General features: G+C 37.5%; 1 protein-coding gene and 1 long non-coding RNA gene across 2 annotated transcripts in view; both read right to left on the reverse strand.

The window, feature by feature from the left end:
- WWOX (WW domain containing oxidoreductase) overlaps positions 1-16,072 on the reverse strand; it is a 527,331-nt gene extending 511,259 nt beyond the window's left edge. Inside the window, 4 exon segments of the mRNA XM_065664014.1 lie at positions 10,351-10,529; positions 11,687-11,744; positions 13,016-13,080; positions 15,913-16,072. Coding sequence (XP_065520086.1) covers positions 10,351-10,529; positions 11,687-11,744; positions 13,016-13,080; positions 15,913-16,019 — 409 coding nt within the window. The 5' untranslated portion in view covers positions 16,020-16,072.
- LOC136006035 (uncharacterized) lies at positions 12,200-13,009 on the reverse strand. Its single transcript, XR_010608951.1, has 3 exons — positions 12,691-13,009; positions 12,543-12,589; positions 12,200-12,234 (listed from the first exon to the last, which is right to left on the reverse strand). It is a non-coding gene; the product is annotated as an uncharacterized LOC136006035 (long non-coding RNA).
- Positions 16,073-20,626: the final 4,554 nt, after the last annotated feature.

Below are 20,626 nucleotides of genomic sequence, written 5' to 3' on the forward strand. Positions count from 1 at the left end.
CATCTTAAGACTTCAGGATGAATATAAAATCAATTTCTTTCTCATAGTACTACTCCTATTCTGTAATTCAGCCAAATTCTGGCCTCACTAATTCTGAAGACGGCAGCAAGACTCCTGTTAATCAGGTCAGGATTTTGATCTTTACCTTTCCAGGTTCTTGCCTGCCTCTTTTCACTTCCATCTTCATAGCAATTTACTGTTCAGACTTGAGCATCAAAACCTTATAAATCCCTGACAGAATCATGCATGGAGAGTTTAAAAGGGACACAAGGTACTGAAATACTTTCTTCTTGTGACCCTACTGCTTAGCATGGGTATAGACACTATGAACTCTTTTCCTGGTAAGCCAAAAACACCATGGCCATAACTGCACATCTTTAGGCTGTAAGCAGAGTTGACAGTAGCTAAAGAAGTCACTAAAGAAGTCATTAAATCTCAGAAGAAACTATCACTAGAAAACAGCATATATTTATCAAAATCTTCTGTCCTCACCATAAAATACGCATTCAAAAAAACCCAATGCAAATGTACAGATGAAACTATTCATATAACTCCTTCAGCACAACTAGCTTTCAAAACATGAAGACACAAGATGATGGCAGTGAGTAAGTTCTGTGTTGCAGTGAGATAGACTGAATCATTTAATCTCTGGACCATGAAACACACATCACATAACAAAAACCTTTATGAAATTAAATATTTCAAAAGACAGAAAGCAACCAAGTTATGTAGCAGCCCACTGAAAGTCTTTTCAACTTTCAAGCAACAGACAAGAAAGTAAGCACCACATATGAAGGTTCTACAAATACATTATTCCCTGTAAAAGAGTACCAGAAAGTACAACATAGGCATATAGCTCAATCCCATCGTTTATGAAAAGATTCCATTATAAGTAGTAATCATTATTGAACCTTTTAGACCAGATGTAATTTCTTACGAGTTACAACAAGTTTCACATGCATTATGAATTTCAGCCAAGGTTGATGAAGTTCAATAACTTGGCTAACCAACCATGTGTACTACTCATTACAGACGTAATAAATAGATTCATCAAAATGGACATGAAAAAGCAGTATGAACATCCGACACCATTTTCAGCTTACTCAATAAGACAAATAAATTATAGAAGTCCAAAAGGACCTTTTAATATTTACAATATGTAACAAGTAGACAGTGAAGACTTGCGTAAAAAGCACAGCGATATTACTATTCCACAGTATTAAGCCAGTTACAAAAGAGCAATGGCACTCATGGAAAACTCGATCGCTATGACCTACCATGAATTTTCAGAATACAGCACTGAAAATTAAAGAGAACCCTTTTCTATTAACATTATTCATAGTTTGAAAATAATAGCTTTTAGTAGTTTTCCAATTGTTCAAAATGCATCAGAACTAATCCCTGACTGACAGCTACTAAGCTCCTCCAACAGAACGAGTTAAAAGTTCCACCCCACAGTCACATTCCCCTCCACTAACTGCTTTTCTACGCAAATTATAATGTACCCTGGCCAAAAATATACTTCCTGTGAAATCTAGGCTCTCCTGGAAAAGCTCTGTACTCCCAATTCCCCAAAACCACTGGTACAACAAAATTCATGCCTGACACAAAGTTTTAGAATTCCACAAAGAAAATACCTGGAGAAAAAAAAAAAAAACAACAAAAAATAGTGAAGACACCAATACTTTTATGGTAGGCCTACTTGTGGTTTCAGGCAACACATGCCAAGTTTGTTCCATAGCATGCAGATTACAGGAATTAAAAAATTCAGCATTTAATTTCTCAACATTACTTTTCCCATGAATTCTTCAGCAAGCAAGCAGTTTTTCCCTGAGGAGAATAAATGTCTGTTGAAGCCAGAGTAACAACATGAAACTGAAATACATAGCTGAATATACACAATACCAAACTGTATTAGCTGAAGGATGGTCATTTCTCCCCCTTCACCTTCCTAATCCAACAAAAACCAAACCCGCATTGCCACTGTTCCACTGGTGAAGGATGGCAAGAAAACAGTCCCTACACAACACGACTGTGCTGGCAGAAGACCCTGCTGTAAAACTTCCATCTGCAAAATGATGCTTTTATTGGGTAACTTATTTTTCTCATGAGAGATTATTTTATTCTACCAGGGCAAGCCATACACACATTGACTGTATTGAGGCCAGCTGTGCTTTTCTGCCAATATGCTGTGCTGCTTCTAACAGTGAAACGTGTTACATGGAGCCTAGAATTCACAAAAAAAAAAATATATCAAGGAACAACTCCTTCATGCTTTTAAAAGCCCAATAAATACAGAAGTATCTCATGAAAACAATCTCTGGGACAGCTAGGACTTGGCCAAGAAAAATAATCCAAGGTTATATACTGCTGATCTTTCTGTCTGCCTCACAATAAGCTTTGAACCCAAACCTCCATAAATAATATCCACTTCAGTTCTCCACATGTGAAACACTTCCAGCATGAAAACACACAACCATGCAAAGGCTGTAAGAGTTCGTTCACCACCAGTTATGCTGGTTTAGCAAAAACATAAGGCGCATCTCCTTAGTACAACTCCGGTTATTTCCCCTCTCCCTGCACCACCGAGCTACAACATAATTACATACAGAAATTCTTCTTAATAACAACAGGCAAAAGTTTCAATTTATGAATCCCCAGGAATTCATGCATTTTTGAACACTAATTTTGATTCAGACAACAAACTCTTCACTAAATTGGGGAAAACATTTAGATAGTAGGGAAAGACTATTCAAGAAGCATTGTCACAATCTTGTTCGCCGTGTCACATCCCTTCTTTCTGCTCTCATAGTAACAAGTGATGTAAATAGGAGACAATTACTGGAATGCAAACATGTTAGTTTTTATTCACCATAATAAAACACACCAAAAAGAAGCTTACACTTAGAAATCTTTGAGAAAAGTTAACAGATTAGTAGAAATGAGGGAAAAAAAAAACCAAAAAAAACAACAAACAGACCAAAAGCAGGCAGACATATTTTCTACTAAAGATTATTTTTTCCAAAACTAACTATCCAGCAAAAAGACAGATTTTTTTTTTTTTTTTCAAGGCTGACAAAATTCAGGGGTTATGGCATAAGAAAAAATCCAAGATCATTCAAGATTATCATAAAGTGAATCTGAAACAGAGGACTATCTTGAGCTGTCGGTTCTATAATCGTTAAATACTATTTCATCACAAAACAGTGGACAGAAATCAGAAAGTAAGTTTCAGGCTTTCAAAGAAAAATGAGCACATTTTTCAAGGAAAATTTGCCATCTAGCTCAAAAATGGACCTGAACAACTCCTTACTGACAGATTCAAACAAACATCTGTGGGCTTAGACCACCACGGTCCATGCAGTCCAGTGAAAGACAATGAACATATCTAAGACAGTCAGACTAATACTATTAAAATGACAGACCTCAATGGTATTTGTAAGGGTCTGTTTTATTCCTCCCATACAATCTGAGTTTGACTCAAATGAGACCATTCACTGGTCTAATTAGGATTCAGCAAATGTTACCTTCCCTGTGAAGGCCAATAAAGCCAGCCTCAGGAAAAATGCTGTTGCCCACAAGTAATCTCAGTAACTTCTGGAACTAAAATGGTTCCCCATTTTCACAAAATTCTCTTTTCTGCAGGTACAAAGCAATCAGGTTTTGATTTCTTAAGAAGTCAAAGTGCTCTTTTTCACCATGCTTTTCCTATTCGTCTATTGCCAATAGATTTAGGGCATAGTGGTAAAAGCCAGCCAGCACCCATTAGAAACCCTTAAATGGTCTTCACAAGAAATTCAGATAATCTTTAAAAGTTTAATTTTGCTCCCCTTATGGGCAGTAGCTTAAATAGCTATTACTCAAATAGTTGTTACTCAATTGGCGTAAGAAATATAATAAAGGCTAACCACACCTGCTCTGAAGGTAGGGTCTGCTTTTTAACTGCAAGAAAGAGTCACAACAAAACTCATACAAGAAGTGCTCAAAACAACTTCACATCATACAGAAACCATAGCTCAGAAATCAGGAATTCAGAAATTCTGAAGCTATGTAATAATATATCCCACAGTATCACTCCATACTCCCAGAATAAAACAATTTTTCACTAGCTTCTGCCAGTATGAAGTACAAAAGCACATAGTCAAAGCACAGCAGTCTGGACACATGTATTACACTGTTCATGTGCAAGTTTACTTGTATTTTCATGCTCCTTTGAAATAGAGAAAAAGGCAAAAAAAAATACAAAAGAAAAAGCAAAACTTATTTTTAAAAATAATAAAATGACAGGAAAAAAATAAAAAAGTCTTGGGATCTTTCTGAATTAATGTAAGCACTGTACAGTTACTGAAAAGAGAGATTCCTAGCTTTCTAACAGTTTCAAGTTCTATCTCCACCCTGATAACAGATCTTTGATGCTACTGATCCCAGAATTAACACAGCTAATCGTGCATCCCAGATCACTAAAATATTATTGGTTTTTTCCATTAAGGGAGACAGTAGTTTCTAGTATTTTGAGAACAGCATAATTTAAGAGGGGTAGCCATTCTACATTGCTCACAGATGTAAAGTATTCAAATAATGTCCCATATGAGAGAGATTTCTGAATTAGGTGCAGATGATCCAGTGAAAAGAACATGATAAATTGCAGAGCTATGTAATATGTATTTATCACGAAAGCACCACCATGTGTGAACAAAATCTAATCATCTACATGTTACCATGATGATTAATACAAAGCAAATTATCAAGTTACCCATTGTCAAAATGTTACCTTGCACAGTTTCACAATGTTCAGTTATGTTTCTGTATGTGTACAAACCCTCACCATAAGCACCTATGACATTTGATACTAGGAATATAGCTCATTAAACATACAATGCATTTCAAAAAGCTTAAAACAGAGTTTTAGCTCTCTTTCTGTGATTTCATTTACCTGATCCTCAAGTACTGGCTACATTAGTTTAAGAGGATGCAAATCAGCCATGGGCATAGCATAAATCAATTCAAAAAGAAAGAAGGACAGAATTTAGCTGCTAACTGCATTTTAGTAATTAAGAAGAAAAAAGTAGGTTGCTCTGCATTTTCTTGCTTTGTAAAAACCCATTTTAATAAAACATGTCACCTTCTGCTACAATTTACTAATCATTTTTAGTTGTAACTTAATCAGACTCTCAGAGTTTAAAAACCTGACATCTTACAGTCTAACTTACACCATTTCTTCTTACTATGTCAAGCTAGCTGTCCACACTGAAAACAATATCCTAAGAGTCATCAGGAGGAATTAAAAAAAAAAAAAAAAAGCTATGAGAGGAATAAACTAGAAAATTTCTATTCATTATTTATAAATTAAAAGGACAGTTATTCAAAGCAACTTTTTACAATCATAAAGCAGATGTTTACGATCAATTATAAGCATGTTTTCCAACCTTCTGCATCTGTATGACATAAGTTTTAATACTGAAGTTCTGTACAAGAAATAAAAAAATACCAGAATTTCACATCAGAAAGTAATCACAGACCAAAAGCTCACTGAAGCAGTGACTTGTCTTTTAAGTACCGATTAACAGTACATCATTTTCCACTTTCCTCCTGGCTAAGACCTCTTCATCTGTATGGCAGTAAAAGTTCCAGAAAAATAGAGAATTCAACCTAACCAAAGCTTAACCAACAATTATTTTGAAGAAATAATCTGAAACACTTCCATAATTACAAAATTACATGCTTCACTCTGAAAAACCTAAACAAAAAAAAGCAAAATAAAAAGCCACATTACGGCTGAAGCTTCTGGGTTTCATTCAGTATCTGAAAAAAATTAAGCTGTTTGTTCAGGGCATCTCTTATAGAAGCTGTTAACAGATTTCTTTTGACCTTCATGCAGCATAAAAATTAGAATTCCAGTTTTAGCAATAGTTTAGTTGTGATTTTCAATACATTTTTGTGATAAAATCTTGGAAAAGCTTAAGAAAAAGCCTACTTTGTGGAATCTGTCTGACTGCACAGAACATACACATTTTGCCCTTCCATAATATACTGCAATACTACTTACATTTTGCTACTCATGCATAGTCTAGCAGTCACAATAGGTTAGATGCAACTGCACCAGATACAGAAGACAGAACACATTGTAGTTTCAAGGTCATATAGATGTATGAATCTTAAAAACAGATAGCAATATTTATACGAGTCATAGAAAATCACATTAGCTACACATCTGTCTCCCTAATATTAAGAACAAGTAATAAATTCTTTTATAATTGTTTGACTTGAGGAGATTGCTTACACATGCAGTTGAAAGTACCACGTCTCTTTATAAAATTATACCTAGATGAACAGATGACATGCTTTTAAAAATTTCGAATTCTAGCCCTAACAATTAAGAACACAAACAACAAAATTACAGGAGCATTTACTAAAACCAGGAAAAGCACCATGTCTCTTTTGTTTAGTATATTCACAGAGCAACACAGCCCTCTAGTGGAAAAGTTAGAAATTACGACTTCATTCACCCAAGCATGCTAGGAAAGCATTTTCACTTTAACCTGACATTGAAACCTCTAAAACAGAAAAACAACGATCACACAGAATTGCACACTACCTTCAGCTCCTCAAGTGGACTAAGTCTTTCTGACCTGAAGTGAACAAACTGACAATTTACATTACTCATGTTTAAACACAGATAGAACAATGAGTTTTTAAAACCAGAAAGATTGACACAATGCAACTAAACTGTGCAGTAAGTCTATCTTGCTTCTTTTTACTTGCTCCTTTACTGTGAATGAGAGTTGCCTCAACTTCGAATGTGATTCTCAGACTAAAATTCTGATTGAGCTTAAAAGAAATAGATGAGGAAAAGATCCAAAGAACAGCTGGACTGCACTATCAGAAGAAAAACTTCCAAAAAAACAGAAAAAAAAAATAATTTTCTGAATCATTCTTGATCTGCTATGCTCTCTTTACATTTTAAGAACAGAATAATTCATTAACCTTTTCCAACTTGCTAATGAAAACTAGTGAAGTGTTTATAAATATGGGGTTTTTTTAGTCATTAACTTTCTTCACACACATGCTTTTCGCAGCAGTTTTAAGGACTGAGTTAAGAAAGTGGGTATATAATCTAAGAGATTCTTGCAGTTCATATTCCTAATCAAAAATGAAAAAAAAAAAAAAAACACCACATGGCAGACAGTCTACCCATTCTACAGACATGTTAAAAGAGACATTACTGGCAATGAAGTAACAATGGAGAGGCCAGAAGGTGTGATACCACCAGAACTGTATCACTGCTTAAGTCATCCAAAGTATTGCCTCTGCATTTAAGTAAGCATCTCTATTTTTCAGAAGTTGAGATTTTTCAGCTGGTAAAATATGCTGGATTCACTGTATTAGATTCACAAATGAAGTAAAGTATCATTCCATCTTTGTTGATCTGGTTTTAACTTTGCTATCTTAAAGCAGTGTATATAGATGAATTGGAAAAAAAACCAAAACAAAACAAAGCAAAACTATGTTCATCCATCTTTCAAGAGATTCTCATCATTTTCCAGACTTTAACTTAAGCATTTCTGCATTTTGACAGACCACAGTTTACCAACTTACACGTTATCTTTGCGCTTCCCATCTCAAAATGAAAAATTTGTCAACAAACAAGAAGACAAAAAAAAGATAAAAAAAATCTATATCGTAAAGTTAGTTTCAAATATGTTATTGAAAGCAATTTTGACAAGCATTAAACCATTAAAGGGTTGGGTAATTATTTTTTTTACATTATTAAGCACAAATGCTCAACAAGTAATACTGTATTTTTTCATCACTTTCTACTTCCTGGACAGCAATATTTCCTGGGAAATATTTACACATGATTCCTGAAGAAAGCATGTTACGTTTTCTGAAAACACAGTAATTCTTTACCTCTCAAAATACTCAGGGAAGGAATTATTAGCTCAAAAATACACAGATTGATTAAAAGGACTACCAACTACACAAAGTGGAACACTCCTAAAATAACTGGGGAATAAGCTTCAAAACTGGTAGGACTCCACTTAAACTAGCTAATTAGTATTTCCACAGTGTCCCAAAGAATCGTGTAGGCATATTAAAGTTCACAGGGATCGCTACATTGCAATCCATTACATGACACTGACACATTCAAAGCAGTTTGCCAAGAGTCACAAAGCATGGTTAAGAAACATGATACATTTTAAGGACTCAGACAACAGAGTTCCAGGAAAACTTGAAATTCTGCCAATTAATGGGACAAGACTATTAGCCGACCCCAAAGAGGGAGTATTCCCTTCACAGAACACCAAGGAGTCTGAACCTTGTTTTTCTCCATCAAACATGTCAATCAGAAGTCACAACTGGCACAAGCTCAGCACTTATTATATCTTCTGTCAGAAACCCTTTGAGCTAGGACAAAAAAGAGCACAGCATTTATCAGAAACATAAACCCTACAACTGCCTTCTCCTTAATTCACACTTCATGGCAATTAGTATCAGACACAAAGCCTGGGACTATAGCGATACCACTTTCATCATGTATTTGCTACATCACCTTTATCGGTCTGGATTCCTTATGCCTTAACCTCAGCAGCACAAGCCCAAGTTTTATTTCACTGATGTTCCCACTCTTCTTAGCATGCTTCTGACCATAAGTGATATCGTGCCCTCACCTACTAACAGAAATCAAGAAAGTATATATGTGCATGTATACATATATCTGTGCATATATGTCACAAGCAAAGATTATCTGATGCAAGGATATTGCTTTCTCACTTATGATCAATCCAGATTATAAACTAAGGGAAAGGAAGAGGAAGATGGGGAAATCTTGACAAAAGAATTATACATCTTGGAATAATCTTTTGCCATTTATGAAACACTTTCAGCTCACTCAGCAAGTCTGAATGGTAGCTCTTCTCCTGCTGAAGGCAAATCATTTGAGTCCAGGTAATTCTTATGTGTGCTGAGACTACACAGTTGCATACAAAGCAAATTGTCCTGCTGGATGCAATGTAAAGACATCCTGTACCAAGAATCTGGAATGCGCACCTTACTATAAAACACAAATTCCTCATTGAGACAGGTAAGTACGACACTTGCTGCCCTAACTGTACACCAATCTGTAGTAGCATATCATGCAATGACAGCAGGACGCATACTTTTAATGCCTAAATACCAAGCCACAATAAAGCTCTAAGTTTTTCATCTCACTCCTGAGGGATAACACTCCCTAAAATAATTCAGAGGGAAAGACCAAGAGGATTTGGAGTGGCAAGTCCTGCTATTAACTCCTTTTCCAGAACATCTCCAAGGTTTTCCTATGTCCTTATAAATGCACTTAAGTCAAGATTCTGCACTAAAATGACACCAAATATTTTGCAAAAGGACTCTTTCAATATTGATATAATCCTACCACAAAGAAAAACCCAAAGCACAAGAATAAGTTGCCTAAGATTTAGGTAGATCCCCTCACTTACCAAAAAAAGTTCAAATCTAACACCAAACCACACCAGTGTTCTGATATTTGTGGCTCCTCCACAAATCTAAGCCACAGAAAAAGATCTATCCTGTGCAGGTTGCTGATTGAAACGTCAAACAGCCTAGAAAATTAAGTTGGAGAAGAAATGCTGTCTTCTGAGAAGAAAGGCGGAGCCTGTAAGCACCAAAGCTTTACTATAAAACATAACAAAAGCAGCTAATTAGAATTTCTCACCCACTATAGAGGTAATACTATGTAACAGATACCTAAGCAAGCTGAGTATCTAAAAAGATTTGTGAACACACTGGAAAATACAACTAAGGGGGATTTCTAAAGGTCATAAACAAATGTTTTTGCTCTGAAGGACCACCGAATATGACTCTCTGACACAAGTTCATCAGCATGTTGACCTGGAAATACTTTCAGAGATAAAAATTCCATGGCCTCCTTGGAAAATCTCTTACCTGAGTTTACTTCCTGTCATTAAAAAGTTTTTTATGAATCTAAATTCCCATGCAGCCACTCAAATTTTACTCTTTCTCCTAGACACCTAGGCTATAAAAAGAAACTTCCTGTCCCTTTCACAGGCATCCTCTATATATTTAGGTAATGTAAAATGCCTCCATCAATACTTGTCTAGATAAGAATCAATCATTTCAGAACTTGATGTCTTCCCTGCAGCTCTCCTCAAAGCTCCAAATTCTCACACTTTCTTAAAAAGCAGTACACAAACCTGAACGAAGTTTTCTAACTAGATGTTTCACATGGAAATGATTCAAACCAAGTTTGAACACCAAAGATACACAGCTATTTAAATAAAGTAGCCTGAACAATAAACATGGCTATATCTACCTTATGCAATCTTAACCTACCTATTCCTGAATTTGCTCCCGTGATAATAACCACTTTGCCACTCAAATCACGGCCCTGGAGTATTTCCATTGCAGTGCTGTTTCCATCATATTTTTGTCTAGTAGTAGGTTTTACTGGATTATCTTCAACTGTAAAGGCCAGTCTTGGGTCAAGGTAGGTAGTCCGTTTGTTTATGTGGCTGCAAAAGAACATAAAAATTCAGCTGCTTGGACCCTTCTGTACTCTGCACTGAGATTTTAAATGTATTTCAACCACTGTTCAGTACAATCCCAGTGGATTTCTCAAATTCCCAAAAACCTTTTTGTTAAAATGATCCCAATTGTTTGTTTTTTTATCATCAAACATTTTCCCAGTTATAACAGTATCCATTAATAATTGTATTCACATACTTCACAACACTGTTCTGAACTTCTTATGAACCCATGACACAGAAAGCAGAATTTTGTCAAGGGAAAAATCTCATTATATTGGGGAAGATCATGTTCTCTTAGGAGCTCTGTAAAAGGGGCCTATACTACTCCCTTGAAACAATATACCAATGAGAAATGCAGCTAGTACTTCTTCCTCAAGCAACCAAAACCAAATACATCAGCTTAGCAAATGGCACAATTTAGGTCAGGCTCACCTTTCTAAAACAGAGTTTCATTTTTCTTTAGACAATTATCAGAAAAAGACACTAAGCCACAATTTTCAGCCCTTAATTATAGTACAGAGAGGCTACACTTACTATTTTAGCCTGTGAATATTCTTCATTCTGCCAAGCCAGTTTAAGATAACTACCCCATTTTGACCCTACCATTGAAAAGATACAGAAGGAAACATTCCCAGAATTCTCTTTCTTCTTCTGTGACCTTTCTTTTCCAAACACCTTTGCTAGCACAATCCCTGTCTTCCTTTCTGTGGTTTACATTGCAAGTGAGTCAGAGTTGCAGCAGTTTTCTTTTCAGCTTGTATTTTAAAGCACTGCCACAACATTAATAATCAGCCATGAAGTTCTAGGTATGTTTTTAAAGTTAGCACAGAGTTTATCCATAACGGTATACAAACAAAATAAGCCCACATAAACAGTGACTAGTTCACATTTTGAGATGTGGATACCCAAGTCACTTCACTCCAGCCACCCCATTAGTAATTCTATGCACATTAGAGAATTCAGAAAAATACAAATGAGTGTTTAGACACTGCTACAACTGTAACTTCTGCATATGGATTATGAAATTATGTTTATTAATTTCTTTGTCTTTCCAGCTGATAGTCAGTGATAACTCAAAAAGGCTATCCAACACAAAACACAGTTGTGCTACTTGTCCACATTCTACATTTTTACATACTTACTCTACAAAATAGACTTGTCCGTTTTCATCAGTCTCCTGCTCCCATCCATATGGCAGACCTAGGAAGCATAAAATATTAACTTTTTTCAGGCATTAAAAGTATATTCAGATTTGAAGCTGTTTCTCAGACAGATGTGGCAAAATTCTGCATTATTTCTCTAGGTAATGCAACTACTTGCTGCACTTGAATATTGTCACTTGAAAGAAGGATTGCTTCCCTATTCATGCACAATTGCTCTCTAATAAAAGTACAACATACAGGAGGTCTGGTACAACTGTAATAACTAGAATATGAAGTATAGAGATAATCTAAACATTATTAATAAAGATTATTCCATGTTACAGCACAAACCAGGAAAATGTAAGCTTGCTTCCTACTACATACACATGTCCATACTGCATACAGTTCAGTTATCCCTGAAAGTAAATTGCAAAAACACTGAACTAAGTGTAGAAAAAGTTGTGTGTAACACATACCAGTAGCTGGAAGATCAGAACTCTCAAGTGGGTATGGGATATGTTAAATCGAACCTAAATGATTCTATGATTCTATGAAGTTGGAAGGACAGATAAAAGAAAAAAATGACAAATCTTTACAAAATAAATTCTTATACAAAAGACCTTACAGAAGTACTTAACAAATAGCATTCCCAGTATTTCTAATCCTGGCTGAAAAGTATTCATTTGCAATTCAATTGGCTCAAAATCTACTGAAAATATTCCAGTTACAGTCACATTACCAATGCCAAAAGAAGTATGGCTTGCCAACAGTACAGTACACCTACATAAGCCATATAAATGCTTGTGGGAAGATCTAATTTAAGGCAGTGATCCAAGGTCCTTAAGAAGTCATTTACCTTTGGAAGTGTCCTGCAACACTGGCTGTCTTCTGATCTGGCACAAGCTTTCAGGTGAGTTAGGGAAAATAAACAAAATTAAACTAATGTGACTTTCTTCTGTGCCAGGAATATTCTTTGATGAATATAATTCAACTATAAATATTACCTGATGGACAGCAGGAAATCAGAATGCAATCAGAGAATCCCAGCCTCATATAGTCAATGCTTTACAAGCCACAGTAAAACAATCCTGGAATTAGTATTTCGGCTTTATGGAGCAATACAAGAAAGCCATAAAACTGCAAAATGATCACTCTACACAGACATTATCACATAGGTAAAACCCCACTGAAGTAACATTGCTGTATTTTACAAGCTCAGTTTGCCCAGGTGATTAGTGTCAAAAGATCAAAATGAGATCTAGTTCCTGCACAAACTCCAACTGATGTTTGTAACATAATTTCAGTTTGTCACAAAACCTTAACACAAACCTCCTGCAACACGTTTCCTCTTCCCAGACTTAGGGTGTTCCCATTGTGTTTTTTCTTCCAGATGGCTGTAGGAAAAGGAAAGTTTAAGATATTAAAAAATTGCCTAATAATTCTTCTGATGTAATTCAAAGGTTTTCTTTTCATACAGTGAGGATTAACTATTTTTTTTTAAATACTTGGCTTATCTGCCACAAAAAAAAAAAAAAAAAGAAACATGACAATCTCTCGTTTAAGAAAGGTCAAAACTGCAGTTAGAAGTCATCAGGCTTCCATATTGCCACAGTTCTGAAAATAACTAACAAGAGAGCATACGAGTCTATAAAAAAGTCAAATAAACAATGACTTCCAATCTAAGTTTTGTTGCTGGATAATAAAGAACCCCAAAAGTCATTCAAGAATAGTATTAACAAAGAGTAACATCAACAGACTCAGAAAATTTCTCAAACAGATGGTGATCCTTGGCAGGAAAAAGGAAGAAAAAAGCAAAAGAATAATTTATCAGAAATTAGTAGAAATATCAGAATTTTTTCAAATCACAGAAGCACCTTTCTACGACTTTTGTCTAATAATACTGAATTGCAAGCTATGAAGTAAATAAGTCTGGATTTCTACATGAACAACTGTAGCTTTAGACAAACAAGTTTATCCAAAGGCCTTGACGATTTATTTAAAATGGGCGATAATGGCATAATCTCTTATAATCCTGAGATTTTGTTCACTTACATCACTCTAAGAGAATTAATATACTCTATCATAAGGTTTTCTGGACTACAGGCTAATAAAGTGATGTACACATAAACAAGGTCTTAAAATACTCAAAGTGCTGAAATCAGGTTGGATATTATCTTTTATTAAATATTTTAAAATAATAACCAAAAATCAGGGATTACTTGATAAAGTGTCCAAATTAACAGCTGCCTAAGTATGAAATACATACTGGCATTATTGAATAACTACTGATATAATACCAACAATTTGCACACAACATAAGCAAATTTTCTTTCTTATAATAACCACATAGTTAGCCCACAATGACAGTACACTGTATTACAAGAATCAGCTGATAGGCTGAGGTTAAATAAGTACATATGTGTGACCTGCAGTGGCACCTGAACTTCAGGACATTCATATGCTAAAGACACAAGATCCTAAGTTACTCCTGTCTGATGAGAGATACCAGACTACCACAGCTTGACAAATGCACTCCCAGCCACTTTCAGTATTTGACTGTGCTCACACTTCACTCAAAGACCTCGAAAAGTCTTAAACCAAAGTAACCCTATTCCAACTAGGTTTAAAGTTCATATTGTTGATAAGGATTAAAAAAAAGTATCCAGAATATGCAGAAGTATGAAAGATACAGAGCTCATTTTAAAGGTAGCAGCAGCATAACACCTGTGTCAAGTATTTTTTAGACACATTAGGCAAGATTGTCTAGCAGTAAAGACATATTAACGCCATGTCATTACATTAAATTGAATAAGTTTCATAACAGTTATAAAACAGGCCTATTGAACTAATTGCTTCTGTAAAAATTACTCTCGGTAGCATTATTATTTTGTAGGTTAGTTACTTTCAATGAGTGATTTGTTTCCTGAAAGAGCTTTTGAAGTCAAGCAAATAGACAGAAGTCTGACCTGAGAAAAATGAAACTCTAAAAAATATCTGCAGTGTTTACAAAGTTCAGGTAAATCAAAACATTCTGTCCAGTGCTTGTAAAGCAGAACCTGGGAGGAAGATGCCAACCCACCACAGCTGAGAATGCACTACACTTTTCCTCCTTTTTGTGGGATGGAATCCTGCAACTTTAAAGAGACTGAAACAGATTTCAAGAGCAGCATAGCTACAGAAACCACAAGAGAGAAGAAAATACATATATATTCCACTAATTTAGTCAGCCTTATGGTCCATCCCCTTCTGTAACCACTGGGAACACAGTTTTAGAGTGGCACAAGCAGATGGTGCTAAATACAAATTTTTATCTCTTGTCAAAGGTGTGGTATACTGAAGAGCTGGAGGGGAGCAGATATAGCTTTTAACTTCCACCATACCTGTCTCTCCTCTATTCCTGCAAGGAGGAAAAACTCAGCAAGCTACACTATTTTGCAAGTCTCAACCTCCCATATGTATAAAGAATCATCAATCAGGGACTGCAGTGATAGGACAAGGAGGAATAGGTTTAAACTTAAACAGGGGAAGTTCACGTAGATATAAAGAAGTTCTCCGCTGTGACGGTGGTGAGGCACGGGCACAGGTTGCCCAAGGAAGTTGTGAATGTGCCATTCCTCACAGTGTTCAAGGCCAGGTTGGACGGAGTCTTAGGCAACATGGTCTAGTGTGAGGCGTCCCTGCCCATGGCAGGGGGTTGAAACAGATGATCTTAAGGGCCTTTTCAACCCAAACCACTCTCTGATCACCCACGGAACCACTTAGCGAAGTGCAACAGCAGCAGCCGGGTGACAGCTCGCTGCTGCACCCAGGAGGGGCCAGAGCCGCTCCAGCAGCGCTCCCAACACAAGGGGATGCTGTGGCTCTGTCAGGCGGCGGTCAGCACGGCACAGACCCGCCTGTCCGCTCCGCTCAGCTCCTCCGGCGGGCACCCGTGGGGCTCGGCCCGGGAGGACGGAGGTGGGAGAGCCCAGCCCACACTCGGCGCTCCCCGGAGCCAGGAGTAACCGCAGTACGCGGAAACCGAGTCACACGGAGACCGGTCCCGACACCCAGCCCTGGCCCTGCCTCAGCCCCGGCTCGCCGCGGTGGTACAGTGCGGGCAATGACGGCTCCTGCCCCTCCGGCCCCCACGCTGAGGGGGCAGCAGCGGCGGCTGCACGGATGCTGCTGCAGGGGGAAGGCGCGGGCGGTCAGGGGGCTGAGGCGGGCTCGCCCCGCTCCCTTACTTGGCGTAATAGACCCAGCCGTCGCGCGTGGTGCGCTCCTCCCAGCCCGGCGGCAGCTCCTCCTCGCTGTCGGTGTCCTCCAGCCCCGCGTACTTCAGCGCCGCCATTGGGACGGGTGCCCCGCGCAGACCCGCGCCGTGTGCCCGCGGCCTTGTGCCGTACCGCCCCTTCCGGTCGCGCCAGCCAATGGTGCAGCGCGGTGGCCCGGGGCACCATGGGAAGTGTAGTCCCTAAGGCGGCCTGAGGCCGTGGGCTCAGGCAGGGCAGCCGCGGGGTTTGACCGCATCTCAGCGCAGGGCTGAGTTAACATCGTCACGGGTGGCACAAGAATCTCAGGCTTTGGGGCATTACATGTTCCCAGCCTCTATGAACACCATGAGGCCCAGAAAGTGGTGAGAAATGGGCTGTTCTTTAAGCAATTAGTTGTCACCTCCTGGTCTATGGGATGAGATTCTCCTCCATAGGCATGCTACACAGAGCTTCTCCATGTCTGCTTTGCCGGTTGAGGAAAGGCATGACTGGAGAGAGGTACCTCACAGCGGTGGGAGGCTTCAGGCTGCCTCACCTGCCCTGGCAGAACCTGTGTCATCTGGACACATAAACACTGCCAAACACAAAGGCTGAGATGTCCCAGGTCAGTAAGCTGCCAGTAACCTGTACTAACTCCTGTCCTGGCCTCTGAAGCCCGGTCATCCCACTGTGTGACTGTGACAGATGAAGTACATCGTGTGTTACCATTATTCACCTGACAAAGCATACACCGGACCTACCTCAGTGCTTTTGGTACCGTACCTGTTTGCCAAACATACTCGTATTTATTTATATAAGCAAACCGTCGGCGTTTGTGATAAATAGCATCTTCCCATCGTAGTGCTTTTGCAGGTGTTTTAAGCTGTGCTGGGCAGAGCCTGTAATCACCGAGTGCTACACCAGGCGGCAGTGCAAGCCCACGAACGCAGTAAAGTGCTCTGACTCCTTTGGGTAAAGTTTTCATGCACTGTTTGTGACACTGACCTACACGGCTCACTCACTCCCTGCTAATGGCATGCATATCTGTCTCTGGGAAAAGCAGCCTGTGCCTTTTTCTGCCTTGCTGCTCCCATCCCTTTTGCATGTTCCCCTGAGGAATTACACCTATTAAATTATCTGCTTCTAGAAATAAAACCTCATGCATCATCAAGAGCCAGTTTTCATGAGAGTATTACTGGGAGTATTTAAAAAAGGCTGTGACCATACTCTCTTGGGTAAACATATGGTATAGAAAACTTCAGTGACGTGCTCATTTCTAGTCCAGGGAGCTGCTGGAATGCTCCATAATTGACCAAGTGGAGAGATGTGCCACGTCTCAAGAAAATAAATTGATTAAGTCAATATTCCAAGTGCAGAAAAGGAGTATTTATCCAGCAGTAATACTGTGGGAGAAGGTAGTTGTTAGTTATCTTCCTGTTGCAGTCTGTTAGTATTCAGCCTCCAGCATCCGTGACTTGTGTTTAGTGAGAATGTGGAAATCATTTGTCTGACAGTTATACTGTCCCAACCATCTGTATTGCATGAAGGATGCATTATGTCCTAAATGTAAACAGCAGCATTACCGTATTTCAGTGAGAAGGGTGTACAGTGCACTTTAGAAAGAAAAACAGAATCTTAAAATGCGATATATATGTGTATATACCCATTAAATAGAGTCACTGCCTGCCACCTACAAATATTTATGGAATGAAAAGCAGAAGCTTTGTTTGACAGAACAACATGGATATTAACAAACTGTCTTGAAGTCCTTGGTACTAGAGTCATATGAAACCACATGTCCTATAGGTTTACATTGTTTTTAGTAAAATTTGTTTGTTTTGACAAAAATATTGAAGAAACCCCACATTTCCCTCTGAAAATTCATACTCAACAGAGACTCTAACCATTATGATCTATAGTTTCACAAATATTTCTTCCCCTCTACTTTTAATCACTTCCTTCTGTTCAAGGAGTTTCTACTAGGGAGGAGGGAAGAAGGGGAGGAAACTCCCAACATTTGACAATTTGGTGACTTCTGTTTTTTACTTAATTGTTTCAAAGAATGTTAAAATTCAACCATGCATTTCAATTTTAAATGGAAGACTTATTCTCTTTCAGAGGTCAGATAAATCTTTACCCACCTTTTCAAGTTTTTACATCAATTATCTATGTATCTTACCTACTTAATCCAAATCAAGAAGCTTCATTTGGACATATGAGATTAAGGTATGATTTCAGTTAGCGTCTACACAAGTTCAGGTTTCTGTCCGGTTCTCCTAAATTGCAGAACTAGTTCTGTTAGGCTTCTTAAATGGCAGAAAGCAACGGCCATGATTTCTGCAAAAGCAGGACTGTAACTTTAGGACAGGAGACAGAGGCCTGTAACAGTTTTGCCACAAATTAAGGCACTTTTTTCGGATCCTAAAATTATAGGATTAACACAGTCTTCCTTCTTCTAATTTCTTCCCCATCAGCTCTCTGTTAGGAAAGCAAGAAATCATATATAAACTAACGGAGTGTATGCACTTATCTTTAAGGTATACAATATGTGCATTTTTCTGGCTGTTTGTGTGGGTTTGCTTGGGGTTTTGGTGGGTCTTTTGGTAACAGCTGTTGTGTAAAGTTACTATCTTATTGTACTGCAGAAAAAGAATGGATCTCTGTATTATTTCAGGGATCTCAGTCATCATGTTCATTCAGGCTGGGTAGTAAATAATCCATTCTGCTTAAAATCTTCTGTCACTTCCTTTCAGAGTTGTATTTTGGCAAATAGTGTTTCAAAGATATAATTCCAATCCATTGCTGCAGCAATCCTGTAAATTAATTCTTCTGATGGTTCTAAGCCTCAGAGACCAAGATTAATTCCACAGCTGCCAGAAAGTGGATAAATTGAAATGAGAAGATGTTTAGAAATGGTTGTTGATTTCACAATAACATAAATGTCAATTAGAATCCTAATCTCATTTTTTGTTAGCTATACTTTAAACCATCAAAATCAAATGTATTTATTTAGCTTCTCCATGAGAAACATCGACAAATTTGGTCATATAATTACACTGGCAAGCCTAACGCAGCAAAACCTTAACGTTTCTTTAACATTAGTTACAGGCTTATATGCTTTGCTGAATCATGGCCATTGTCTGTCAACAATCTCAGTACTGATTTACTTGACAAGAATTCAAGCACTAACAATTGTGTAACAAGAGAAAAATAATTGTAACATTGCAAAAGCATCCAGATGACACAGCAAAAGGTCGATTTGACCCTTTAATAGAGTATGTGTCTATTTGTTATAAATCATTATTCAGGAATATGACAAAAATCTGAGCAGCCTTCAGTTCGTAATTTTTCAGCAGCTGCCAAAACATGTTTGCATAGACTACAGCTGATTGTTTTCAGGTGAATATTCTGCCTCCATGACTCATGCCTTTCTTACCTCAGCATTGGATGCAAGTACTGTAGTCTTATAAGGCTACGATTTTAATGCACTGGGCCTTGATAAATGAATGTTTGAGCTACTGCCTAGTGTGAATGTGCCATATCCTTCAAGTGAACAAATTAATATATATATATTTTTTTTTTTTGGTGGTTTTAAACTCTGCTTTCCATTAAAATGTTTACAAGGTCACTTCTGACTTTCTTTCAACTTATAAAAGCTGCTTAAACTCTTTAAATCCCTGATTTTTTTACTCAAGTTTATTTTCAGAAATATCTAGAATTTTACCCTCCTTCCTTACATATAATAACATCATTTTCAACACACTTGCAAAGTTAATTGAATTCAAATAAGCCTTGTTGTTGATGATCTTGTTTCCTCTGAAAGCAACATAAAGAACATCTGGCATATGGAATCTATCTATTAAACCTCTGTAGCAACTGCAGAATTGGAATCCTGTTCATAAATGTTTGTGTCCTTTTTTTTTTTTTTTATTGTTGTATTTCCAAAGAAAACAACATATTAACAAGATGCAAAAAAACCCCTGTGGAATAGAACAGTGCCTTGAAGCAACCTCACATAGGCCATATTTGAATATTGTAAAGTCTACATTTAATATTTAATTTAATATTCATTTGTGGAAATTAATGAGTAGGGTGATACTAGATGTCCTTACCTTCAAATTCTGATATGTTATTAACAGAAATATTAAAGTTGTTCAACATGATTAAAAAACTAATGGTAGGAAGTTACATTTAAGCTCTTTGGTAAAAATGCCAAGAAGGGCAAGAGTCTGCCTTTTTGTTCATCATTCAGGAAGTAACTTTCTGTCACTCTCCAGAAGCAAACCTTAACCACTGCAGAATAGTAAAAGTCAAATAGTCAAAAAGATAAGGCAGAGTTCAGCCAGACTTTCAGCCCATGTATGTGTTTTTTCAATAACTTAGAAATTTTTGCCTTATGGACTGATAATTTTTCATGCTGCTTGTTTCTGTCTAAGCTTTGAGTATCCTTAGCCTTGAGTGCTCTGGTTCCACCAGTAGTGGCACTGACAAGGAAAAACACACTGATAATAAAGCATTTCCGTTCTTGCATGTTGCATGATCAAGAGGTTTCTTTTTTTTCCCATATCTTTATATGTACATTAGCATGTAAAAAAGCATGCAAGATAAATTCGAAACTTAACAATGTCAAAATTCACTATTCTGCCACCTTCTTCTGCAATGACATTGATCCCTTCATTGATCGCAGTTATAAACCTCCTGTGGG

Source organism: Lathamus discolor, chromosome Z (genome assembly GCF_037157495.1).
Source record: "Lathamus discolor isolate bLatDis1 chromosome Z, bLatDis1.hap1, whole genome shotgun sequence".
NCBI classification, from domain to species: Eukaryota; Metazoa; Chordata; class Aves; order Psittaciformes; family Psittacidae; genus Lathamus; species Lathamus discolor.